Source organism: Lutra lutra, chromosome X, assembly GCF_902655055.1.
Source record: "Lutra lutra chromosome X, mLutLut1.2, whole genome shotgun sequence".
NCBI lineage: Eukaryota > Metazoa > Chordata > Mammalia > Carnivora > Mustelidae > Lutra > Lutra lutra.
In genome coordinates, this window is record NC_062296.1 from 20,750,441 (window position 1) to 20,777,338 (window position 26,898).

At 49.8% G+C, this 26,898-nt stretch overlaps 1 protein-coding gene across 1 annotated transcript in view; it reads left to right on the top strand.

Annotated features, from left to right (window-relative positions):
* Positions 1–12,411, top strand: part of AIFM1 (apoptosis inducing factor mitochondria associated 1) — a 33,072-nt gene extending 20,661 nt beyond the window's left edge. Inside the window, exons 7-16 of the mRNA XM_047715926.1 lie at positions 734–818; positions 1,456–1,532; positions 2,429–2,537; positions 4,344–4,451; positions 4,794–4,882; positions 5,333–5,473; positions 7,978–8,120; positions 9,813–9,937; positions 11,620–11,816; positions 12,149–12,411. Coding sequence (XP_047571882.1) covers positions 734–818; positions 1,456–1,532; positions 2,429–2,537; positions 4,344–4,451; positions 4,794–4,882; positions 5,333–5,473; positions 7,978–8,120; positions 9,813–9,937; positions 11,620–11,816; positions 12,149–12,220 — 1,146 coding nt within the window. The 3' untranslated portion in view covers positions 12,221–12,411. The remainder of the gene's footprint in view (positions 1–733; positions 819–1,455; positions 1,533–2,428; positions 2,538–4,343; positions 4,452–4,793; positions 4,883–5,332; positions 5,474–7,977; positions 8,121–9,812; positions 9,938–11,619; positions 11,817–12,148) is intronic.
* Positions 12,412–26,898: the final 14,487 nt, after the last annotated feature.

Consider the following 26,898-nt stretch of genomic DNA (forward strand, 5'->3'; position numbering starts at 1 on the left):
ATGTGGCTCGGAGGAAGAGGAGGAGCCAGCTTCCAACGTCTTCAGTGACTGAGGAGTGACCGGGAGGCGGCTGCATAGCGGTGACTGGTAGCATGTAGGTGGGTGCTTCTCAGAGGGGTGTGAGGGCACACGAATCCAGAAGCCGCAGGAGTCAGCACCCCTACCCCTGGGTGTGCTGGGGGAGGAGTGTGGGTGAATGAGCAGTCTCTACATGTGAGCTGTCCTTGACAGGAGAGCTAAGCTCTAGCGAAGGGTAGAAGGTAGACTAAATATCCTGTAAAAATGTTGAAGATGCAGGAGCATTGTTAACAAAAAAGTAAGGTTTCCAGAAAAACCAAGCAGAAAAGTCTGTCTCTGTTCTCCATTTCCACAAATTGGACAGGGACTTTGGGGGACTGCAGGGATTTGTTTTAATGTTGGCTGCCTAAGAAGCTATGACCACTTGGAGAGGCTGGGTACCAGAGACTGTGGTGCCAGTGGTTACTTAGAAATGGTTTCTTAAGGATCTCCCTAGGTCAAGAACGAATTCTTCTCACTGGGCTGATGACTGAAGGTACAGGGTTCCGTTGTGGGGTAATGGAAATTATCTGTAATTATAGTGGGGATGGTTGCACAACCTTTCGAATATACTGAAAACCGCTGATTTGTACACTTTAATGTGGTAAGTGTATAGTGAATTATGTCTCGATGAAAAGACGTTTAAAGCTAACTCATCTGTCTGTGTGTGTCCCAGGTAGTACAGCTTGACGTGAGAGGCAACATGGTGAAACTTAACGATGGCTCTCAGATAACCTATGAAAAGTGCCTGATTGCAACAGGTGAATATTTCTCGAGGTGGATTTCTTCCCTGGTATAGTTCATTTGAATTTTAGTACAGAAGGCATTACTTAACCTTAAGAAAAATAAAACCCAGTCTCTCTGAAGTGGGTGTCTTCTCTTGGTGCAAAGCCTAGCTAATGACAGGCCTCTGATCAGCAGCCCTTCTGGAGTATCCTTGCTGCCCCTTTGGGTAAGGGCACGGATGGGTATTGAAGAATATGGCCTTTTTCTCTCCCCGCTTAGCCCTTGCCCTCTGCTCTCTGCCCTGCACCCTGGAAGGGATACAGCCTCATGGCTTCTTTGCCAGTTCCAATCGGAAATCAAGAGAGGAGACTGAAGCAGTCGCTTAAAGGAACATAGCGTGCTTTCTGGTGATGCCCCTAGAAGGATTTAGGGAAGCAAAAACAGAGCCTTGTAGCCATCTCTGGGGAGGGCGGGCCCTTTGTAGAGAGGCTCACTAATGGCTTCTCCAGGGAAATTGACAGAAGCCTGCTGAGAAGCCAGGTGAAAGGACACAAAGCCTCTGGGCCCTGTGCGTGCTGAGGGGGCCACAGTGCCACCTTCGGAGGGGGGGGGGGTGTTGGGACTAGCTTCCCACTTGTTGGGCTAAAAGGATTTTCCTCCTCCTATTTCCAGGAGGCACTCCAAGAAGTTTGTCTGCCATTGACAGAGCTGGAGCAGAGGTGAAGAGTAGAACCACGCTTTTCAGAAAGGTAATTGTCTGTTTAGTGCTTTCATTGTTTTGGTTTTTGAAGAGGTAGCATAATCAGTGGTCCCCAAGTAAGCACCCAGGAATTGGGAGATGGGAGTTCTATTTATGGGAGACTTGATCTCTGACCTTGAGCAAGTCACTTCCTCTCTCTGCACCTTAAATACCTCACTGGAGGGTTTTCAGCTCCTAGGCAAAAAATACATCTAGTGTTTTTGATTGCTTGCCGTAGTTCCTTCCAATTGTCCTTCTGTATTTTTTTTCCTGATGCTTTTGAGTCATTGGAACTCCTTATAGCCTCTTGGCATTTTGCATTGCAAATGCTACTGCAGAGCCTTTGAGGAGAAAACTCTTGAGTACCTAAGTGAAAAAGGAAGAGGGAGCTTTGTTTCTTAAGGCTGTGTTTTACTCTTGACCCCTGCGGAAATTTTCCGGGCACTCTTACAGGTATTTGAGAATACTGGTATCATCTTTTCAATTCTTAATCGAATAAGGTTTATCAGCCTTTGGCGCCATCAACATTTTGGGCTGGGTGATTGTTCCTTGTGAGGGATTGATTGGCCTGTGCAAATAGGGCATTTAGTAGCATCCCTGCCTCTGCCCATTACCTGCAAGGAGCACGTCCTTGCCCCCAGCTGTGGCAACCCGAAATGTCTCCAGTAATTGCCAGATGTCCCCTGAGGGAGAGGGGGCAAAACTGCCCCTGATCGAGAACCACTGATGCTAGAAGGAATGTTCCAGTGGAGAGAGAAATTTATGTCAGTAACAGAGGCTGTAATTGAGCCACTTCATACAAGGAGATTTTATGTGCAAATTACATGTCAAAGATCTAGCAGAAAATATTTCTTGTTATTATGTCCCTTTGGGAAATCAGTGTACTAAACTGGTGTGATCCTGCAGATTGGAGACTTCAGAACCTTAGAGAAGATTTCCCGGGAAGTCAAGTCAATTACGATAATCGGTGGGGGCTTCCTTGGGAGCGAACTGGCCTGCGCTCTTGGCAGAAAGGGTGAGTGCTGGGCTGTGACGTCGATTTTTCTTTCTCTGGTTTTATATCCTGTTCTTTCTGGGGCTCTAACAAATTCCAAGGTTGCATTTACCAGGATCAGTAGAAAGAGTTTGATTAAGATTTATGTGGTAAGGGGCGCCTGGGTGGCTCAGTGGGTTAAAGCCTCTGCCTTCGGCTCGGGTCGTGATCCCAGGGTCCTGGGATCGAACCCCACATCGGGCTCTCTGCTCAGCAGGGAGCCTGCTTCTCTCTCTCTCTCTCTCTCTCTCTCTCTCTGCCTGCCTCTCTGCCTACTTGTGACCTCTGTCTATCAAAAAAAAAAAAAAGATTTATGTGGTAAGGGGTGCCTGGCAGCCTTAGTCGGTAGAGCATGCAACTCTTGATCTCGGGGATGTGAGTTCAGGCCCCACGATGGGGGTAGAGTTTGCTTTTAAAAAAAGAAAAGATGTATGTGGTGAAAAGCTAAGCACTGAGCTTAGTTCTTGTGAGGAATCCCTTAGTGACCAAAAAGCTATCATCTGAGCAACTGAACAGCAATGCTTTCTTTCCCTTCCTCTAGCCTCTAAGCCAGGACTCCTCAGAAATAAAGTATTAAAGGGATGACTGGCTGGCTCCATTGGTAGAGTGTGTGACTCTTGCTCTGGGGTTTGTGAGTTCGAGGCCCACATTGAGTATAGAGATTACTTAAAAATAAAATTTTTATCTTTAGGGGTGCCTGAGTGGCTCAGTCAGTTAAGCATCTGATAAATCTTTTTCTTAAAGATTTTATTAATTTTGGGGCGCCTGGGTGGCTCAGTGGGTTAAAGCCTCTGCCTTCGGCTCGGGTCATGATCTCAGGGTCCTGGGATCGAGCCCTGCATCGAGCCCCGCATCGGGCTCTCTGCTCAGCGGGGAGCCTGCTTCTCTCTCTCTCTCTGCCTGCCTCTCTGCCTACTTGTGATTTCTGTCAAATAAATAAAATCTTTAAAAAAAAAAAGATTTTATTAATTTATTTGACAGAGAGAGACACAGCAAGAGAGGGAATACAAACAGGAAGAGTGGGAGAGGGAGAAGCAGGCCCCCCACTGAGCAGAGAGCCCTATTGATAAATCTTTTATTTTTTTATTTTTACTTTTTTAAAGATTTCATTTATTTGAGAGAGAGTCCGGGCACACACAGAGGGAGAGGGAGAAGCAGACTCTCTGCTGAGCAGGGAGCCTGATGTGGGGCTCAATCCCAGGACCCCGGGATCATGACCCGAGCCAAAGGCAGATGCTTAACCAACTGAGCCACCCAGGTGCCCTCTGATAAATATTTTCAAAAAATCTTTTTTTAAAAAAAAGAAAATATTAAGGAAAGTAAGTTATTGGGATGGATAAGGGCAATGTAGACTACAGAGTTGTATGTATGTTTGAATTTTTATTCCCTATAAAAGTCACACTTTCTTCAGACATATGATGGTTCCCAGTTCGACCGATCTATATATTGTGGTTTGAATGTTTGATGGCAGCCATTTTCCTCAATGGCGGTTTTCAGCTGTGTGAAATCAGGCCATCTTCTCAGGAGGGTGCTTCCTGTTCACAGGCCAGAGGCGCAGGCATGAGCCTGAGCTGCTGCCTGCATGTAATGCACTTAGTTCTGGCGCCTGTTGTATTTGCCTCGTCAGTGCCCTCGTGCCCCAGTGCCCCACGAATAGGAGCTCTGGCCTAGATCACAGCGTTGCCCTGTGTGTCACAAATGGCTACCTGCTGCTCCATCGCTTCTCTTCCTGTCCTCGCAGGATTGGCTTTTGCCTCCTGCTCTACCTACTCTGTTTCTTCTTCCCAGCTCAAGCTTTGGGTACAGAAGTGATTCAGCTCTTCCCTGAGAAAGGAAATATGGGAAAGATCCTCCCTGAATACCTCAGCAACTGGACCATGGAAAAAGTCAGACGAGGTAGAGAGACTTTCCATATGCTATTGCTCTTTCCTTTGAATGAGCCCTAATCCAAAGTTGGCTTCTTTGGGAACCCCCTTGACATACGCCATATCACCTGGCAGGTGAACTATTTCCATTCTCCACTCAGCCAAGTGCCTGTAGGTGTTCTGAAATTGATGGACAAAATTCCCTGAAGTACTGAAAATGAGCTGTGGGTGTGCATTCTTGTGGTTCCCCAAGGCTGCCTATGTACTGATGATTACTGGTTTTATGATGAGGGGTGCCTTTAGTCATCTTCCCTTCTTGTCATGAAGGTGGGACGCTCTCAGGCTCAGCCTCAGGTCTTGTTTGCCTTCACAGAGGGGGTTAAGGTGCTTCCCAATGCTATTGTGCAATCAGTTGGAGTCAGCGGTGGCAAGTTACTCATCAAGTTGAAAGATGGCCGGAAGGTAAGGAGGGGAAGGCTGCCAGACCTTCCAGCTCTCCCCTCCCCTTTCCTTGTTATTACTCCTTCATTCGATAACAGTAGTTTTCATGGCAGCCACCATTAACACTCTCATAATTTTCTGAATGAACTGTTCCTTCCATTAAAATAAGAGTGATGAGAGCCAGAGTAGACATCTGTGAACCACTTTCCCCTCCCTTTTGTATCACAGGTTTTTTGAGACCTTTCAAGGGTGGCAGATTTCTGTTCTGACAATGTGGGGTATATTTGTGTTTGGAGGAATTTTATAAAGTAGACCTTTAAATCTGTTTACCAGAGTTATATAAGTTAATCGGTGATTTTTTTTTTTTTTGTAAAGCTCCAATTCCTAGTAAAATAATGTGTAGTTGCTATGTCCATAGACATACATGGAAACTGTGGTAATTGGCTGAATTATTTCTTTTTCCCCCCTCAGGTAGAAACTGACCACATAGTGGCAGCTGTGGGCTTGGAACCCAACGTTGAGTTGGCCAAGACAGGCGGACTGGAGATAGACTCAGATTTTGGTGGCTTCCGGGTAAATGCAGAGCTCCAAGCGCGCTCCAACATCTGGGTGGTAAGTGTGCTACAGCACGAGCAGGAATGGTTCCTTGTCTGCAGCCCGTGAGCAAGTCTGCCCGGCCGTGTGCAAAAGCTCAGTAGCACCTTGCCCAGATAGAGGCAGAATGTTTGGAGGCTGAGGGTGAAGAACAAAAACTTCCCTACTTGATTTACAAGATCAGGTATGGCTTCGTGCCACAAGCTAGTGGAAAAGGAAATGAACAGTGTGTGCGCCTACAGAAATAGAGTTCTTCCCGTTCTATGGTTGGCAGCCGCCATCGGCATTGCCCTGATGGGCATGTGCCCAGCTTTCAGATGGATCTGCTGTTCCCTTTGCCCGAAAGTGAGCCCAGGGAATGGAGGATGAGGCAGTTTTATAAAATTCTCTAAGGGGGAAATAACTCAGTTTTTGTTATCCTCGAGCACTATTTTTAGCTGTTTTAAAAAATCTGTTATGACACAAACAAGACTATAGTATGTAGGAACCATGAGGTAATTTCCCCATTGTTAGATCATTACAAATGTATTGTGTTTGATTAGGTACTCTGCAACTAAGGACATAGGAACTTTGAAGGTTTTTTTTTTCCCTTAAAGCTTTTTTTTTTTTAAAAGATAAAGTGTACTGGGTTGTTTTTTTTTTAAGATTTATTTTATTTTAGAGCATGAGCAGGGGAAGGGGCAAAGGGAGGAGAGAGAGTCCTAAGCAGAGTCCTTGCTGCTGAGTGCAGAGCCTGACTTGGGGCTAAATCTTAGGACCCTGAGATCATGAACTGAGCTGAAATCACGCATCAGATGCTTAACAGACTGAGCTACCCATGTGTGCCTAGAGTGTACTGGATTTTTAAAAACTTGTTATAAAAGCAACATGTAGGAGCACCTGGGTTGCTTGGTCATTGTCTGTCTTCGGCTCAGGTCATGATCCCAGGGTCCTAGGATCAAGGCCCACATCGGGCTCCCTGCTCAGTTGGGAAGTCTGCTTCTCCCTCTCCCACTCCCCCTTGCTTATGTTCCCTCTCTTGCTGTATCTCTCTCTCTCAAATAAATAGACAAAATCTTAAAAAAAAAAAAGGCACTATGTAGGTGCACCTGGGTGGCTCAGTCCATTGGGCATCCAACTCTTGATTTTGGCTCAGGTCATGATCTCGGGGTTATGAGATTGAGCCCCGCATGGAGCTCCCTGCTCTATGGGGAGTCTGCTTGAGGCTCTCTCCCTCTCTGCCCCCTCCCCACCTCTCTAAAATAAATCTTTTAAAAAAGCAATATGCACTCAATATGGAAGACACAGACAAGAATGAGAAAGGGGGAAGGAAAAAAAGGGGGGAAATCACTACAGCAGCCACCAATATTTTGGTGTATTTCCCTCCCTTCATTTTCTTCTGAATAGGTTTTTTTTCCCTTTTTTCTAGATGGTCATGGTGAGTGTACTACAGTAAACATTTGTGTTCTTTTCTTTTTTACTTACCATTCTTTTTTTTTTTAACTTACCACTCTAAGGTATTTTCCATGTTGCTTCAGATCCTAAAGACTGTATAATAGACCACCAAGTGGATTTCATAGTTTATTTCAGCATTGCTCACATGCTGCTGGATTTTTGAGGTTGCCTTGGGGGAGTCTGAATAGCCACAAAGGGTTAGAGCACTCACGTGCCACATCCTTAGTGAAGTTGGCCTTGTTCACCTCCAGTCAGAGGCTCTCTCTGCTTGATCTGTACCTGTCACGTGGTACCCTGCATTGCACTCTAGTGAGGAACGATGCTGCATCTTCCTCAACTAGGTTATATGCTCTTTGTGGGCAAAGTGGAGGTCAGGTTTGTCTCAGCCACCCAGACAGTATAATGCTTTGTACAGAAATAAGGTTCCCATAAATATTTGGTGAATGAAGGAATAGATACTGAATGACCAAAAGAAAATCTTACCTTGGAAAAGATTTCTAGGTGAGAGGTGGTCTCACACCTACAAACTGGTTTCTGTGCATAGGAAAGAATGTTTTGCAAATCATGGTTATTAAATATTGGTCTCTGCTAAGGGCAGAATGAGAGAAGAAATAGGTGTGTGCCACAGCATAGAAGATTTAAGTGCACTTTGTGGAAACATAGAATAGTTTTTTGTTTTGGGGGGTTAGCATAGAATAGTTTTTTAAAAATGGAATCTCAACTTTTTTCAGTAAGTGTAGGTGCGATTCTGGCCTGTAAATAGAAAACACTAATTAGTTGGGGTGCCTTGGTGGCTCAGTGGGTTAAGCTGCTGCCTTCGGCTCAGGTCATGATCTCAGGGTCCTGGGATCGAGTCCCGCATCGGGCTCTCTGCTCAGCAGGGAGCATGCTTCCCTCTCTCTCTCTCTCTGCCTGCCTCTCCATCTACTTGTGATCTCTCTCTGTCAAATAAATAAATAAAATCTTTGGGAAAAAAACACTAATTAGTTAACAGCACAGGGGCTCTTTTTAAGCCCTTGAAATGTATGTTCTGTCTTTGTTTTTGTTTTTGTTTATCATGTGCTCATGTAATGTGTCTGTTTTCAAAGGCAGGAGATGCTGCATGCTTCTACGATATAAAGTTGGGTAGGAGGCGGGTAGAGCACCATGATCACGCTGTTGTGAGTGGAAGATTGGCCGGAGAAAATATGACTGGAGCTGCTAAGCCATACTGGCATCAGTCGATGTTCTGGTAATAGTTCTGTGCTTTATGGACTGAACTGGTTAGAACACAGAAGTAATGGAACCAGAGTTACAGTTTGGTTTCCATGTGGGCCAGTTAGCTTCATACAGAGGGGAGAAGACTTCCATCATGTTTCCATGCATTCTACACCTAAGCAGCTTTCTGGTAAAAGGCCCCACCTGTAAGTTAAGCTCGGTGAATGAGTGGAGGCGTCATCAGCACTTCTGGCAAAATCAGCTTAGGGTTTTGAGCTATGGTAGGCGGTACAAATGTGTACTCTTAGCTAGAGCTGGCGCTGTATTTTCATTTGTTCCTTGGTGCTACTGAGCCCAACGTGCTGTCAGAGAAGACAGCCCATGGGCAACCGGCTGGCTCAGTGAGTGGAACATGCAACTCTTGATCTCGGGATCATGAGTTTGAGCCCCATGTTGGGTGTAGAGATTACTTTAGACAGCCCACTCAAGACCAGCAGTTCAAAGTCAGGCATCTATAGACAGTTCTCTGAATTGCAAAAAGTTAACAAGGGACATTCCTGAGTGCTGGCATTGACCTTACTTGGCACACTCTCCTCTCATTGCTTTGAAAGATGGGATACATAAAAAACTTCAGGGTTTCAGAAGCCTCTAAGCAGTTTCTGTTGGGGAAAATTTTCAGCTGGTGAGAATACATTTTAGGAAAATCACACACAGTTTTGTGAGCAGGCAGCAGAATCATAACAGCTGGGTTTCAGGGTCAATACCTATAAGATAATGCGGTTAGGAACAAAAGAGTCCATAGCTAGATAATTATCAGTTAGGTCTCCGGACCAGCATCCAGGAAGTCATTGTAGACCGTTCCCTGAAGATACCAGTCCAGTGAGCTTCTGTGGTCAAGAAAGGACAACATGGGAATAAAAAGCAGAGCATAAGGAATTTAGTCCACGATACTCAAGTAGCATCATAAGGGGACAGACGGTAGCTTATGCCTGTGGTGAGCACTGCACAGTGTGTAGACCATCAAATCACTAAGTTATACACCTGAAATGAGTGTAACACAGTATGTCCACTATCTTTAAATTTTACTTACTTACTTAGTTAATGATGCCAAAAGGTAGAGCACCAGAAACAAAACCATGAGTAGTAGCCTCACGTGATTACAAAACCATTGTGTGTCTGTGCCACAAATACTCTTTGAAGTTCCTGGCATAGTAAAAAACTGTGTGATGATGATAGGAAAAGTTTCCAAGAAGATTAAAATAAAACCTTGAAAATGAAGGCTCAGAAGAAATACTGTCCATTGATGAAAATGTAAAAGATCTCTGAATTCTGTAAATACGGAGTACCCTTTAAAGCGTCAGAAAGGCAGTTTTAGGTTGAGTTGAAAGAAGGTAGTGAATAGTAAATTTGAAGAACCCTTCACCCCCCAGGGGGTAAAGGCATGGATAAATTTCAGAAAGTGTAGATCATTGTATGGGTATGTGATAAGTATAATGGCTTCTTAGGGAAAATTAAAGCTGCTTTGGGATAGGAATGCTTTCTCACCATTGTCCCCAGATGCCCTGGCAAGCAGACCGATCAGTTTGGCATTTCCCTTGCTGCACATACCAAGTTCTTTGGTTGGCATGAACCAAAGTGTGGTGTCTTGGAAAAAATTAAAAAATGTACCACCGTGTCATTCTTTGCATCCTCTTGACAGAACACCCTCTTCTCTCTCCTTCCTTAGGAGTGATTTGGGTCCCGACGTTGGCTACGAAGCTATTGGTCTTGTGGACAGTAGTTTGCCCACAGTCGGTGTGTTTGCAAAAGCAACTGCACAGGACAACCCAAAATCTGCCACAGAGCAGTCAGGTAAGGAAGCCCGACTCATTCTCTGGGAAGAGTGTTGAGAAGCGCTGGTCCAAATTCTCCTGAACAAGGGGTTTCTGTATTGACCAGAGGGAACTGTCAGTGAAAGCCTTTTTTCATGTTGTGCTTTAAACCCAACCTGAAGTCCTCACTCTTTGGCGGTCTGAGAGCTGGCGAAATCAGGTATCCTGGTCCGAGCATAGACTCAGATGTGGTGGGTGTTCCTCCTAGCCTCTGGGCAGTGGCTCTCTCGGCAACACTGGTTTAGTTTGCCTCGAGGGACTGGGAAGCCCTGTGCACTGAAGAAAACTGGAACTTTTACGATTTTTATTTATTTTTTATTATCCTTATTATTATTAGCCTTCTACTAATCCCAAGAACTTTAGTATAGGACCTGTTATTCTCCACAGACCCTGGGCAGTGAAAAACTGGGCTGAGTAATTCTTCAGCTGCCTGTAATTCCATTTGTCATGTCTTACTGCCAGGTTTTCTTCAGATGGGAGGCATCTCTCAAGGAATGAACTTCTCTCCCACACATGACTCTTTCATTAACTCTTAGACCTGTTCTCTCTCCCTTCCATGACCCCAGCTGAAGTTACTTAGCCTCCATGTCCTCTTGTCAGAGGCGTCTCAAGAACAGGTTGCTCTTGAAGGAGAGAACAAGACATTATACGGACATGTAGGTCCTTTTCCTGTGTAATCCAGGTGGATGACATACACCCGCTCCTTCATCTGGCGCTCTCCAGAGAAGCGGATCCAGGAGAGGGACCTGGGGACTTAGAAACTCTGGGGCACTACTCTGTATCCTGGGCAGAATTGTTCAGAGGACAGCATGCCCCCTCCCCAGGAGGAAACCCCTCCGCTGTTGTTTTTCCATATGGAAGTGCGCTGTCCTGCTTTGGCCAGAGAGCCTCTCTAGCGGCACTGTCCAGTGGACCTTTCTGCTCTGTCCACTACTTTAGTCCCTAGCTGCATGTGGCTTTTTAGCACTTAAAATGTGGCTCGTGCAAATGAGTACTGAATTTCACATTTGATTTAATTTTGGTTAAAATTGATTAAATTTTCATTAACTTTTAACGAATTTTAATTGAAATTGCTGTTTGTGGCTAGTGGCTACTGTACTGAATCATGCAGCTCTCAAATGTTCCTCAGAGGATAAGAGCAAGTCTTCTGCAGTTTGAAGAAATCCAGATACCAGGAAATAATCCACGGCATACATTTAAAATGAAATGGTGGGGCGCCTGGGTGGCTCAGTGGATTAAGCCTCTGCCTTCGGCTCAGGTCATGATCTCAGGGTCCTGGGATCGAGCCCCGCATCAGGCTCCCTGCTCAGCAGAGAGCCTGCTTCCCCCTCTCTCTGCCTGCCTCTCTGCCTACTTGTGATCTCTACCTGTCAAATAAATAAATAAAAATCTTTAAAAAAAATAAAATGAAATGGTAAGGTAGACAAGTTCTGTCAGACTGACGCCATGCCCTGGAGCCAGCAAGGAAGAGCTTTTGTCGGCTTTGCCAGTGGAGAGGAGCTGGAGAAGGCTTTACTTTCTAAGTGCTTACTACGGGAGCTTAAAAACAAATCCTCTAGGAGCAGCTTGAAGCAGGTGTCAAAAGATACTTGCCTTCTAGAATTTCCTAAGTTCATAACTGACTCTCATTTTGATTTTGTTTGTTCTGGGGATTGGCCACAGGGACTGGTATCCGCTCCGAGAGTGAGACAGAGTCTGAGGCCTCAGAAATCGCCGTTCCTCCCAGCAGTCCTGCAGTCCCCCAGGCCCCTGCCCAAGGGGAGGACTACGGCAAAGGTGTCATCTTCTACCTCAGGGACAAAGTGGTGGTAGGGATCGTGCTGTGGAACATCTTCAACCGAATGCCAATAGCAAGGAAGGTGGGTACCCGCCAGAGCTCCTTGAGGAAGATGGGACCTGTGGGCCAGAAAACGCGCCCGGGACGTCATCGGGTGCCCTGCTGTGCGTTGTCTACCCGGGTCAGACTATGCCTAAGCAGAACAAAGGTGTAGCCTTGGCTCGGGAGCATTTCATTTTTAGTTAGGACTTGGCTGGGTGGCCAGGGAGTTGGCATACACTCATTTGGGGTTAACACAGGGCTATTCCCACAGCTCCCAGGGCGATGTGGGGGCTGGCCCAGGCCTCCCCATTGTGCAAGCTGGCCTGGCGCACACAAAGCAAGTTGGCGACCCACTGTTCCTCTCTCCCTCAGATCATTAAAGACGGTGAGCAACATGAAGATCTCAATGAAGTAGCCAAACTCTTCAACATTCACGAAGACTGAAGCCCCCCCAGTGCAACAGGCAAGCACTTTGCTGTCCCTGACAGCAGCTCGGATGAGTAAAGGAGCATTTTTTATTCAGCACACTTCCTCTGTATGTATGAGTTTGAATGGTAAAGTCCTTTGTGAATATCTCAACCATGTAGGCAGATTCTTAATGTTCACATCACTAAATAAAACCTGATTCTTCTAAATTAAATTCTGTTCTCTTTGAAAGGGAACGGGTGGGCGAGGGGAGGAAAGTTGTGCATCTCAGCGAGCAAGCACACTGGAGCTCTTACCAAGTGCATGATTTTTCTCAGCCTCATATTCCCTGCTCCACACTCAGCTGCTTTCAGTTCCCTGAATGTGTCTCTGGCCCCATCCACTGTTAAATGAGTGAACACAGAAACACATGGAGCAGACTCTGCTTTCCCTGGACCAATTCCTGTTGTCCTGCTCAGAACTGGCTTGGACCCGCGAGGGGCCAGAAAGGTCACTTACCTCTGAAGAAACAAGGGTTCAGAGACCTGGTGCTTCATGGCTAAACCTGGAGACTGAATCCTTGAGGGATTGTCATCTCTCAACTCCCATCTCTCAATCATGCCCTGTCCCTCAAACTGGATATCTGTTCTTCCCTCACCCTTTTTACCTAAAATAGGCTTATAGACACACCTCATTTTACAGATGATTTCCTGAGAACAGAAGTGAGAGTTTCATAAATCAACTCATTTTTTATATTTCAAATGAACTTTTAAAAATCAAATCTTGGGGCACCCAGCAGGCCCAGTGAGAAGAGCATGTAACTCTTGATCTCAGGGTCATGAGTTTGAGCCCCACATAGGGTGTAGAGATTACTTAAAATCTTTTTAAAAAAAGAATTAGCTGCACTAGGACAGGTTCTCACTATGTATGCAGGTTTAGTGAAATATGATCTGATCCATGGCACATCCACATCCATATGTAGAAAACTCACTGAGCAGCCTAAGAAATAGGACTGATTCCGCGGTGCTCATTGCTACTTACAAAGACGGCTGTGGTTCTAAGATCCCGAAGCAGTTCACAAATCATCTTTTCAAAGATCAAATTGCGATTTGTCTTTCTTTAGTGGTATGTGCAATTTAGTCTAATTTTTTGACAGTTGTTATCCTTGTATAGCATGTCACTGTACTTCAGTTAAGTAAAACGAAATGATTTATTCATCTAGTCAGTGTTCGTTGAATGCCTGCTGTGAGTCAGGTAGATGTCAGAATAGGAAGATGAAGGAAACATGGCCACTTCAGGAACTCCTGGCTTCAGTGAGGAAGGCAGACACGTGAACACAGGAGTATCATACAGTGGGATGTGTCCATAGAAAGACGCAAACTACTGTGGACACGCCAAGAATGGAGATCAGCCAGAGCAACCGTCCTCAGTCAACTACTGATGCTAGATCACTTCCTTTTTTTTTTTTTTAAGATTTTATTTATTTGACAGCAAGAGAGGGAATACAAATAGAGGGAGTGGGAGAAGGAGAAGCAGGCTTCCCCCTGAGCAGGGAGCCCGATGCGGGACTCGATCCCAGGACCCCGGGATCATGACCTGAGCTGAAGGCAGCTGCTTAAGGACTGAGCCACCCAGGCACCCTGCTAGATCACTTCCTAAAGCGTCAGTTAGTCCATGTCCTCCCAGCTGCACCTCCAACCCCCAGGTGAAGAATGTACAGTGACTCCTTGTCACCAACCATACCGGGTCCAAAGTCTTCCACAGAGCTCCCGACCTCAGCCCTCCCTGCGCCCATCCCGCCTCCTTTCCCACAACAGACTCATGCACACATACACATCTGGTTTATTCACACCCTTAAACTGTTCGTGCTCGCCACATCTGGAATGTCATCACTGCTCCCTTTCACCTATCCCCTCCTGCTCCCCTCCCAAGGCCCAAATGAAATTGCACCTTGGTAACGTGGTATCAGTTGGATTAGTGCCTGTGCATGATTTCATGTCTGAACTCCAATTGCACTTACTACCTTTGAACTTGATTGTTCATTAAGTCATTCTCCGCATCATTAAGGTTCACTCCCTGAATCAGTAGTAAGCTATCCCAGAACAGAGACTTTTTTTTTTTCTCAGAATGATGATAATGTGCCCCATCCCCCCAAACCTCAGCAGAGTCCTGAACAAGTCCTTCGTCGCTTGGTTGGATGAAGCTAGGTAACAGAGCTTGCTGCAAAAATGACCCTCTGCCTTGTAACCTCTGTTCTCTGTAATCCAGGTTATCAGACCCCCCATTACTTCCCCCGCTGCTGAGACTTGCCACAGAGACCCAGGACACATTTGATCTGTTCAGGTCCCCAAGGATTGCAGGGACCTTTTTCTAACCAGACAGAAGAGGAGCAGGACCAGTCGAGTTCTGGCCCCTGAGAGCTGTTGGGAGCAGCCGGGCCACCGCACAGTGCAGTTCAGGGCCAGCCACGCCCTGCAGAGAAGGGTTGGGGCTCTGCCAAAACGCTGGGTGTTTGGAGCCCACCCACTTGACTTCAATTTCACTTTTCTTTGCCATTTTACGAATGCTATCTGATGGCACCTTGACACCACATCATAGTGCCTCTAAGGCACCCAGGAGACGTGCTCACACTTCAGCTGGAGAGATGGACCTGAGTGAAGGAAGCATGTTACTCTGACTCCTGGAAAGGAGTCAGAGTAAGGCTCTTAGTGGAGGATGAGGTCAACATACGTGACTTTGTTGTGTTCTAATCAACAAGGCCCATTTGGGAGACAAGAGGCTTAAAGCAGAAAGGGATGGGGGTGGGGATCCACAGTGACGTACTGCAGGCTGCTTCCTTGAAGGAAAACCCACGGCTTCTCTAGAGACCCATTTATACAAAGGAACTCTCCCCTCCCTTCCACCCCTACCCCTTCCCTTTCCCGCTCCTCTAAAGTTTGGCCGCCACAATATCCCCTCTGTCCTTCCCTGACTCCACCTAAAGCAGGGCACCCTTACCGCCCTGGAGATTGCTGGGACCCAACCCCAGTGCCTTGCTCTCTTGAGCAGAGGGCAAGTCCTGCTGTGCCCAGAGGTGAAGTAGACCCCCCCCCCCGGCCTCTTTCCCAACTTATCAGGGAATTTCTGGCGGGCACAGACACATGTACACAAAACCACACACATAGACACACAGCCCAAGCCAGTGATGACGTTCCCTTGCCTGGCTGGTTCTACAGATGGGTGTGACTGGGTCAGAGTACAGGGAGGGTCGAAATATTTAGATACTGGACTGCCAAGCCCTGGTTGGAAAACAGGGATCATCTCCAAATGGATAGTTTGAGAAAGAGAAGTGCAGCCCCTGACATCTGGAGGTTGGCCTGGGACTGTCAGCAGGCAGTGGTGTTGCTCCGAAGGGCCTGGTGCTCACCGTTAGGCCAGGGTATTCTGTTGAATGTAAACAGATTCACAAGCTGTTAGCATTGCACACAGCCACTCTGACCATGGTTGGATGCAGACAAAAACAAGGCCACTTCATAACCATGTGTGAACACAGACAAAAACACGAACGTCGCCCAAACCACAGAGATGACCAACACCCACCCACCCCCATACTGTCTCCTGTGAGCGATTGCTGCTGCCTTACCAATTACCACTTGAGCCTCACTCTCGTCTGCCCTCCTAGGGGGTAAAATGTATCGAATAAGGCACCTACTTGTTGGATGATTCGAGCTTCTTGACAGCATCCAGTCCAAAGTAAAGCCCTGCTTCCTTCAGCCTTCCCCAAGTCACCCAGCCTGGCCCAAATCCTCTAATAAACCGTTCATGGCACCCTGTTCCCGACACACCCTGTGCTTCCCCATGGTGTGCATTCCCTGTACTGCAGTGAGCAGCAGCCCTAACTTGTCCAACCCCAGGAGGGTCCTGGTGCTCTTTGGCTGGTAGGCGTTGGCAATTTGGAGGTAAAAAACCAATGTATCTGCCAGAAGCCCATTGCCAGGCAGAGGCCCTCATGAATTTTGCCTCATCTTGTGCCTTCCCCAAGACGCCCCAGTGAGGCCTCTGAGGTCTGTGCGTCACTTGGGAAAAGCCCAGGAGTCGCATCTGGTGTCTGCAGACAGAGGTGCCTGGCTTCCCGGGCAGGTCCCCCCCCCCCAACTCCGATGCCTTGGCACTTGCCGCGCAGCGCAGAGATGCTTCTGGAGGAGCCCCCACCATGGGCGTTGAATTTACAAATCCACAGACTCGTGAATGCAGTTATTGGTAAGCTAGGAAACACGTGACATACAGTCACTGCATGCCACAGTGCGGTAGGCCCTGGAGATAAGAAAATGAGTAACACATAGTCCCTGCCCTCACAGCCTTATAACCTAGTGAAGGCCACAGGCAGGGGCAGTGGGGTCCATCCCCACAATACCGGTGCTGGGAGTCTGCTGCGAGAGTTCAGAAGGGACCTTCGTGATTCCTCACAGTGCTGTACTGGTCTGCTTCTCTCTAGTCTAGGCTTTTCTTTCACTGACCAAAGCGCTCCATCCTATATTTGTATCCTCTCTGTCATCTCTACAAACGAAATATGAATACGTTTACTATGCGTAAGTGCACTTGTGTGTGAAGCTTATTATAGAGGATGGACTGATGCTCTTCTTGCCCAAAGAGAATACAACTCTTTCTCTTCACTTTTCCTCAGCCCCTTCATTTTTTGTCCTTCCTCTCAGAATCTCTGCAGTCTCCCCTGCTTGTTTTCTTCCTCCCTGTGTGTCTTCCTCAGGTTCCAGTAAGTGCTCTTTGCCCATGTTTTTGTTTTTGTTTTTGTTTTTCTCCCAGCCGTGGAGCACAGTGGAAAGGGCCCTCCTGGATGTGAGTCTCAGCCCCGCTGTTTGAGCATGGATGGCCCGAGACAGCTACTTACCTAGGTCTCCGTAGCTTCATCTGTAAACTGAGGGGAAAAAACTAGATTACCCCTCTACTCTCAGTTCGAACCTCCTGTGTATAGAAAAGTCTCTCAGGAGTGTGCGCAGGACTGTGTTCACCTTGCCATGGGCTCAGTTGTCTTTCATCTCTAAGGTCTAGAGCAGACGCTAATGGGACTCAAAACTCTTGGCAAGTGTCTCCCCACATGGCCTCTGCTGTCCCTTCGGCTCAACTAGATTTACAGGTTTGGTTTTTGGGGTTTTGTTTTTTTAATCTATGGCTTGTGATTCTTCTTTGATCCAGCAAGTTACAGCCAGAAACCCTATGACCCCTAGAAATTGCACCTTGCCTTATTTGCTCTCCATGGAGAGGTTGACAGACTAAAAACTGGGCTCCAGGAAAGGTGGCATCCTTCTGCCCCTAAAAAATGTTGACTTCAAGCCCAGAATTACCCCCAGGAAAGCTTTATGGAAGGACTATTCTTAGTCATGATCTGAGCACATACATCTCTACCCAACCATTTAATGGTTCCCAATTGCCAACAAACACACCCTGCAGAGCTGGTGGCTGGAAAACCACCATAACCCAGAGTAGCCATCACTCTGATGCTGACGGAAGAGCTCATATTACTGTCCCTCGTGCCACATAAGGCCTGAGCCCCTAGACCAGCCTATACACCCACTTTGCTCTTGGTCCATGGCCATTTTCACATTGGTTATGGCCTTGGCAGAACCATGTCCCCAAGTGCTGATAAGAGAGCCAGGAAGCTTGCAAGCTTTACCACCCAGCTCTTAAGCATAGAGACAGCTGGAAACTGTATACAGGGAAGGTAAGAAAAGGTTGGACAAGAATGCTTAAGGATAATTCCCCCACCAGAGCGAAAGGGGAGTTTTAGGTGTTTCAGGGAGGCCAGCAGAGCCCCTCCAGCTTGAAGCCTTCTCTGATCAGGCCTTGAGGCCCTCAGCCACTTTGTTGAGTCTAATATCCCAAACAACTGGCATGGGATTCTCATCTACTCCAGTGGGAGTCCTCAAACTAGACACACAGTGGGGGTGGGGGGAGACGGGGAGTGCTGGGAACAGGGAATCCTTGGTCTCAAAGTCGATCGCACCTCCACCTGGACTGGGCCCTTACCGAGTCCTAGGAGAAAAGGCCACAGTGACCTTTCAAGACATCAGCTTGACTTAATGCAGGGATGGAGGGCAGCTCATGGCTCAGAACACTCTACACTTGTCCCTTTGGTGGTGCAAGCCCTTGTGGTTCCGTTCATCCCAACAGGAGGCTCCGTTCATCCCAACAGGAGGCTCCAAAGAGACCTCAGCTACCAGGTGAACTCCCGGCCCAGAGGAGGGAAGGAGGTCCAGGGGCGCCCCGCTCTCAGCAGGCGCGCACTATGTGAGGTGGATAATTACAAAAGAATACCATGGTGGGAGTTCTGCGGGAGGTTGCAAACATGCAGCTCCCCCAGAACATTCCCTGTGCGCCCCAGAAGAGCGCGGAGTGGCCGGGCGGGGACAGAAACACGGATGTCTCCGAGGGTACTCTCGCCCGCCACTTCTCTCCCAGCTGCCTCACTGAATCCTCCCCGGGAGTCCTCCCGGAGCCGCCCCAGCTCGCCTGATGGGACGGGAGGAAGGGGGGGCGGGAGCAGGAAAGAAGGGATTGAGGGGGAAGTTTCAAGCGGTGTGCCGGGGAGGGGGGAGGATTCTCATGAGTCAGCGAAGCGGGCTCAGTGTGACTTCATTGCTTCCCGAGAAGAGGCGCCCGGGGCAGGAGGCCGCTCAGAGTGCAGCAGCAGGAGTGGAAGGTCGGAGCCCTGGCCGTCGGCGCCGGGCAGGGCGCGGGACAGAGCTCAGAGCTGGCCAGGTCGCTCGGGGCTGGGATGGCGAGGGGAGGCCGCGCGCGGGCCAGGAAAGCTCCGGGCAGATGAGCCGACCTCTCCTCTCCTCCTCCTCCACCCTCACGGTCGCCAGTTCCCGCCTCGACCCGAGACGCCGCGCCGCGCGCGTTCCGCCTGCAGGTGGCGCTGCAGAGGCGCCCTGGGCGCACTGCTGGGGTTCGGGGGTGGAGCCCAGCCCCAGAGCGGATCGGGGCTGGGAGGCGCACGAGCCCAGAAAGGGGCCGGACGGGGAGGTGGGGGAGGCGAGGGAAAGGCGGGAGGGGCCGCCAGAACCTCCACTGGCCCTCGGACCTCGCTCTCCCACCGAAGTGGCGGGAGAGTCCGGAGATCCGACCTGCTGCACTAGCGCCGCGGCGTGGGGCTGGCTCCTGCATGCTTCTTAATGGTCCCTTGGGCCACCTCCCCGGCCCCGAAGAGCTTGGGGCGGCTCACCTTCAGCAAAGGGATTGTGGTTTAGGGGCCGTCTTTCCTCTCCGGGGATGGCTCTCTTGACCCGCGGGCAGTAGAATGGAAACTTTGAGTCGCGTCTCAGGGCGTTGGGGGTGGGTTTCCCTGAACAGCCACTCTCTAGCCTGGCTCTCCTGAGACCTAGAGTGCATCTCCTGCACCGGGATAGACTGGCGCTGGGGCTGGGGTGCAGTCTGGAACCAGGGCTCAGCCTAGGTGAGGGGCAGGGATTCAGCTTTGGGCTGGATGTAAGCCTGTAAACCGATGGTTAGGGATTCTGCGCGTCTCAATCCAGTCTTTGGCAGCCATAGAAGAAAAAAAGCTAAGAGGCCCATTTGGGGCTCAAACTTACAACCCTGTTCTCAGTAGATAGAGCTTTGTGTTCTACCTCCTTGCAGGCCCTGAGCTCTAGAAGTCATGATGCTGCTGACCTTCCCGTGTTGGTTCATGGTTATGTGGTGGCTCTTTAGTTAACATATTAAAAGTATCAAGGCACAAAAATAACCTGTGGCCAGACACATTTAAGCTGGAAAAAAAAGAGTTGTTGGGGGCTGCAGCCTCAACCTTTCCGGAGGCTCCAGTGGCTATTCCCATGATACAACTTAACATAGAAATATATGGGTAGGGTGTATCTCCCATTTCTGTGCCAAGACATCAAAGCCATGCACTGTGCTAGTGTTCTGGGTGCCTCTTCTCTGTCAGTCAGTCCAGCTCCCCTGCTTTCAGGATGTCCAAAGCCATCTGAGAAAGTTATCCTTAGGATTTTCCATAAAGAAGAGGAAAGGGGTTTAAAAAAAAAAAAAACCAAAGGATCCTAAACGTTTCACTGTGTTTCACTGTGTGCCAGGAGAAATACCGTCTGTCTCCTGCCCAGACCTCAGAGCCCGGGCCTCCTTCCTACAGGGCGGTGCCCAGCTATTCCTGGAAACCCCCTCCTTTCGAATAACCCCCTCCCCAAGGTGTCTCCTCCCAGAGCATGACCTAGGAAAAGGATCATATTGTCAAACTTGATGTCTCTATCCCCTTTCGGTCCCTAACCGGGCCTGCAGCGGTCCTCAGCCTGTCCACTCCCCTGATGCCCTCATGCTGGCTTCTCCTCCACGGAGCAGGGCCTGAGCTGTGGCCTCTCCCTCCAGCCTGGCCCTGTGCCCCACTAGGTGACTGGGAGAGGATCTGATATACTAATTTGTGTTAATGTGATAATGGGCGCTAATGGGGTCACGTGCTAACCACAGGCCAATTTCTAGCCCAGCCTTACAGCCTCAGCCCCCAAGTCCAGGCTGTAGGAATGGGAATTTCAGGCTGACTAATCTTCACAGCCCGTTGGAGGGGGCGGGGGAGTGGGAGGAACCGAAGCCCCAGGACGATCCCAGAGTGCTGGTGCCTCGGTTTCAGTTTCATCCTTGGCTGACACTTTCCTCCGACGAGTGGAATTGCTTTGGTTTTCCTCCAGTCCCTCTTCCCTCCCCAGCTGCCCCCCTTTTGGATCACTAGCTTCCCTCGGCCAGCCCTTCACTTCGGAGGGGAGAGATGGGAAGATAATTTGGCAGTGATGAGGAAAAAAATGTACACGTAGACACCCTCAGACACACAGGCTCACATACCATGCTGCCTTGCAGACACACATACACACACACGCCCACAAACACACACACACACACACACACACGAGGGGACTTGCCACTCACATCCAAGAGTCAAGCTCACACACATGCATGTGTGCATGCGCGTGCACACACACACCCCACCTTCCTGCCATGATTGCACCCTCACTCACATCTGAGAGACCCACATGGACACCCACATAGGCAGGCAAGACCCTATGGAGACCCATCCCACACGAAGACCCCCCCACACACACTCTCTCTCACACAAACCAGCCGCAGCAGCCGAGTTGGATGGCTTCCTCAAAAGAGGGCTGGAAAGTTTGTTTGCTGCCAATGAAGGGGCCTAGACATTCCGTGAAATGACTCATACTGCACCTTTATAGACATTAAATGTATTTTTTCTGGATGAGACAACAACAACAACCCTCGACCCCGACCCCCGTTGGGACGGCAGGGTGGGGAAGCTGCGTGGCTGCGTTCCTATTGGGTCTCTGTCTGGTGCATGTCTCTCTGGCTTGTCCTCGTCTCCCTGTGGTATAGGGCAATCCCCAAAAAGCAGAATCCTCTACTCCCTGATACAAACCCCAGCCCAGAACCGCCCCTTGGCAGGATGTGAAGTAGGTGGAATTCAGGCCCTCCAGGCCCCCTCACACCCTCTCCCCACTCCTCTACTTCATCCCCAGACCCGAGGATCTGGAGTCTGGCCTGGTGCCCCCACTCAGCCCTTCCCGATCTCTCCTTCCATCCAAGTACCCCATCCCCACCTCTCCTGGGTCTGTCCGTACTGCCACCTCTGAGCACAACTCCAGGGGTCGCTATTCACCCTGTATATAACATGTAGCACCACATGCGATGTGACTGGTGTCTCACCCACTCCCCTGAGCCTCCTCTCCATCTGAGAAGGGAACACCCAGCTTATGGCTTCCTGTTCCCTGTCCCCAGCACACTCAAGGGGCCACAGAAATCATGTGGTGCCCTCCTCCAGGAAAGCCTTTATTTGTTGCCATCCCTCCGTGCCTCTATCCCGGTCTCTGCCCCCCTAGCAGCAGTCCACTGGGCCAAGGTCCCGAGTTTTTCTTTGCAGGCCGTGAAGGGAGGCGCCTTTGGAGTGTCATTTGGAATCTCCACAAGGGCTACGGAGTGCAGGGAGGCCGCCAGCCACACGAGGTGGGGGTTACCCTAGCAGATGGCAGAGGTTGAGGAGATAACCCCGACTCCACTGGAGAGTGCCCCAAAACTCTGGATACCGCACTGCCTCTGATAGGTGCCCCAGAGTAAGTGCCTGCCCTTGGCCCTGGTCCTGGGGACTTTTCCAAGCTGATCCCTGGCTCCAGGATGGGGGCTAGAGGCCAGTAGACTCCAGGGGACTTGCCCTCATTTGCTGAGCACTTCTTGAAGCCACTTCTTCCTCATTTTTGGCAAATGAATCAAATGACTGGGTCCCTCCTCCTCCCCCCACCTCAAAAATCTCCCACCAACCCAAGAGGGCTGGCCTGAAGGGCACTGAATCTGTTTCCCCAACACTTGGCCCACTCCCAGCAGTGCATGCGGTGGGAACAGCTCCTCCCAGCAGTGACCAAAGCCAGGATGGACATAGGGAGCACTGACTCAAGGACCGCAGCACCTGCTAGGTAACATTGTCATCTCACTCCAGGCAGACCCCTGAACTGCCATCCAGGCTTCCAAGAAGTGAAACCTAATGGACCTCTGAAGTTTTGTAGGGGATCTTATGGTGGTGGAGACTGTCCCAGCCAAGGCCTGGAGGGGAAATGTGTAACTCTCCATTTTAATGAGAGCAGTGTTGCGGCGGGGGTGGGGGTGGGGGGTTGGAACCAAGTGACTTCCCAAGAGCCTCAGCCAAAGAAGGTGGCTGGCCAGATCAAAGTCACGATCTGGGAAGTTGCTCCCAACTACACCTTCCCATCTGCATGCCTGTGCTTTGGCCTGGGCACACCGGCTCCCACCCTCGTCAGTTCCCAAGATGGACCTGAGCAAGAGAAGACCATCTGGGGAAGGAACACTTGGGTATGACCTATCTCAAGGAATTCTTATCTTCCACAGTTATCCAACCATCTTTATAAAAAAAAAAAGATTTTATTTATTTGTCAGAGAGAGAGAGAGAGAAAGAACATAAGCAGGGAGAGCGGCAGAGGGAGATACAGGCTCCCCGCTGAGAGCCAGATGTGGGACTGGATCCCAGGGACATGGGATCATGACCTGAGCCGAAGGCAGATGCTTAACCAACTGAGCCATCCAGGAGCCTGCGACGCAACAACCTTTTTAGAAGAAACACTTTTTATGATGCTCAGTCACCACCTGGGATGTAGAGATTTCTATTTGCCATTTGGAGCTTTCTAGGGCCTTGTCATGTAAGCCCAGTAGAGGAAAATCCAGAGTTACTGAACATTTCAACAAAAGAATCATTGCTGTTTGGACGGAAAGGATTACAAGGGGCTTCTCAGCTTCACAGGTGGGAGGATTTCTTTTAAATTATAACTTCTCTCTGGGCTTTTGAATATGCTTCTCACTCTGAAAGTCTGATTGATGGGTGACTTTTCTAGCTTGCGTCTGTAGTGGAAAGTCAGGGCCATGGCTACAGAATCTGTGGCACTGTGGTGTTTTGTTCTAGCCACAGGTTCGAATAGAATTTGCAGAGGCCAAGGGGTTAAGGGAAGGGGGGAAGCAACCAGCTACCTTGTCTCTAAAGAACCTGGGGTGATTTGCAGAGGAACATAGGCACTGCTTGAAAGAGGGGACAAACAAGGGCTGAGAAAGCTGCCAAGGTGGAAAGGCAGGTTGAACCCAGGAGTGGCAAGCGAGCTGGCCCTGCACAGGCTATGGGCAGCCAGGAGGCCCTCTGCTCTTGGAAGGACCCAGGTTCTGAGGCTTGAGAGGACTGAATCGGAGTTGAGGCAGGAACAGGCTGGAAGGATGGAGGCTGAAAGTGCACACTGGATGGGACAGCGCAGCCTGGGCATCCACGGGCAACTCGAGAAGGGGAATTCCTGCCAAGTCAGGAACTGAGCCATTGGCAGAGACAGCATGGCTGTCGTCAGGAGTAGTGATCTCAGTCGGCGGGCCCCACCTGGCTGGGGCTCACCCAATGGGCAAATGGAAGAGCGGGGAGTCGGGTGGGGAAGGGCTGGCAGGCTGGGGAGCAGCAAGGTCATCAGGAAGGGCAGCCTGGCTGACCTGGAGCCATGGAGCCGGGGACGTCACTGCTGAGGCCCATGGCTCCCCAGCTCGAGGTCAGCACAAGACTTTCATCAAGGGGGGGTGGGGTTTGCTTTGGCCACAATTCCCAGACCCTGGGGCTGTGGTTAGTTTTCAGTGGCTGGGGAAGGTGGGAACTTATGGGATTCCCACAGGTGGACTCCAGGTCATTGGCAGGTACTTGGGCAGACACCGGTTACCTGTTAGCTGGTTGGCGCGGTGCCTTCTCCCCCTGCCCTTCCCAAGAAGAAGACCTTTCCTCTGGCTTTTCCGTGCCTTGAGGCTTCAGCTCTGGCTTAAACCACACTCTTAGGAGGTATCCACCATTAGCCCTCAGCAGCTTCTGGCCTGGCCTTATCAGACATTCTTCTGAGAGCTGGGGTTGAGAAAAGTTGAAATGTGGATGAAGATGCTGCTGAAGGTAGCTAACATCGATTGAGGGCTTATTGGGCACCAGGCACCACTGCTGTAGACACAGGTTATCTCATTCGGTTGTCATCACAGCCTTTCTTTTCACTTTTTAAAAAAGATTTTATTTATTTATTTGACACACAGAGAAGATCACAAGTAGGCAGAGAGGCAGGCAGAGAGAGAGGGGGGAAGCAGGCTCCCTGCTGAGCAAAAAGCCCGATGCGGGACTCCATCCCAGGACCCTGAGATCATGACCTGAGCCAAAGACAGAGGCTTAACCCACTGAGCCACCCAGGTGCCCTTTTTTCACTTTTTTAAAAAGCTTTATTTATTTATTTGAGTAAAAGAGAGTGAGAGAGAGAAAGCACGAGGGGGAGGGTCAGAGGAAGAAGCAGACTCCCCACTGAGCAGGGTGCCCAATGTAGGACTGCATCGGGGACTCCAAGATATGACCTGACCGGAAGGCCGATGCTCAATGGACTGAGCCACCCAGGCGCCCCAGCAGCCCGCCCGCCCTTCCTTCCTTCCTTCCTCTCTCTCTCTTTCTCTCTTTCTTTCTTTCTTTCTGTCTTTCTTTCTTTCTTTCTTTCTTTCTTTTTTTCTTTCTTTCTTTCCTCTGGAGAGGGATGGGGAGAAGGGGCAGAGAGAGAATCTTAAGCAGGCTCCATGATCAGCACTGAGCGGAGCTGGACACAGGGCTCAATCTCACAACCCTGAGATCAGGGCCTGAACCAAAATCAAGAGTCGCATGCTTAACTAACTGAATCACCCAGGCACCCAATCATCACAGCTATTCGATGTAGGTTCTTATTATCCCCAACTTAAAAATAAGGGACGTGAAGCTCAGAGAGTTTAAGTGACTTGCCCAAAGATACACAGCTGGTAAATGGTGCAGCTGGAATAGGAAACCAGGTCTGTCTGATGTTAGGGGCCACTGAACTCTTAGCAAAATGGAAAAATATGTGTGTTTGTATCTATTGGTGAGTCTCAAGGTCAAGATAAAGGTTGCTTAGGGATGGCTGGGACCTACCACAATTTCGAGAGGGGAGCCTCATGGACAAGAGACCAGCAGAGAATGGTGAGGCTCCAGGATCAGGAATCCCCTGGTGAAAGCATGGCCACTTAGAAAAGAAAAAAAAAAAAACGGAAATCTGCTCTTGGTGATTATTTCAGGGACTTCGCTATAGGTAGGCAAGATATCTCAAGGGCCAGTGCCGGTCCAGCCCCTAGATTTTTCCCCAGAAAACTATAATCTGCAGCTGCCTTCACTGCCATCATTCACCACCTTTCCTGTGCCCGAGACCATCCTTTCCCAAGACTGGGGAAGCAGGCAGATGCTGGTGGTTGAGCAGGTCCCTGAACTTCAGACCCTTTGGCCACCCTGCCCTTCAGAGGGCCTTCCTCCTTTGGGGCCCCTTTCCCGCTTTCTGCTAAGGAGCTGCCAGGGCTGAGGCTTGGATGGGCCCTTCCTCCAGACTATGGAGAACCATAAGAAGTGACTATTTCCAGGCATCTCCCTCATAGAGCCTCCTAGCTGTGGGACCAGATGGAGTGTGGGGGCTTGTATGGATGCCCAGGCAGGTCAGAGGAGAGGGTAAGGGGGAGATAGCATGGGAGACTGGGGTTCACGGCTTTAGAGAGAAGAGGTGCGTGAACTTTCCCCCAGTACCTCAACTCTGGCTGCCTCTGCACCTTCTGTGGCAGTCCGGCTCCCCCCCAAACCCAGCCCTTCCCCTGATTCATTTCTGTCTGGTCTCCCCCACCGGGAGCCCTAGGCTTTACTTCCCTAAGAAGTCCCCCCAAACTCTCCAGTCACTCCCAAGTATACGATTTGGCCCAGGATTCCGCAGTGTTTGGCATCTAGCTCCTGAACTGCATCCTCTGGGCATCTCCTGGCCTCACGCCCCCTGCTCCCGCTCCGCCAGCCCTCGCCCTCCCGTCAGGTCCGAACTCAGCAGGCGCTCAATAATCTGGAGTGCAATGGTGTGGGCCAAAGGCGTCAAGCCCACCGGCTTGTGTGCAGGCCGAGGGGGCTGGACATAGCCATCCAGGGTCCCCGGGGAGTAGATTTCTCTCCCAGGCCTTGTGTGGGGGCTTCCCTCCGGGAAGGGCCCCAAACAGGGAGCCGAGAGCCCGGGACACGCCGCGTGCTAGCGGACTGAGGGGCGCGGACCAAGAAAGGGGTGCGCGACGTGGGCTCTGCAGGGGCCCTGCTCTTGCAGTCCCCGGGGGCGAGCGAGCCGTGAGGGGAA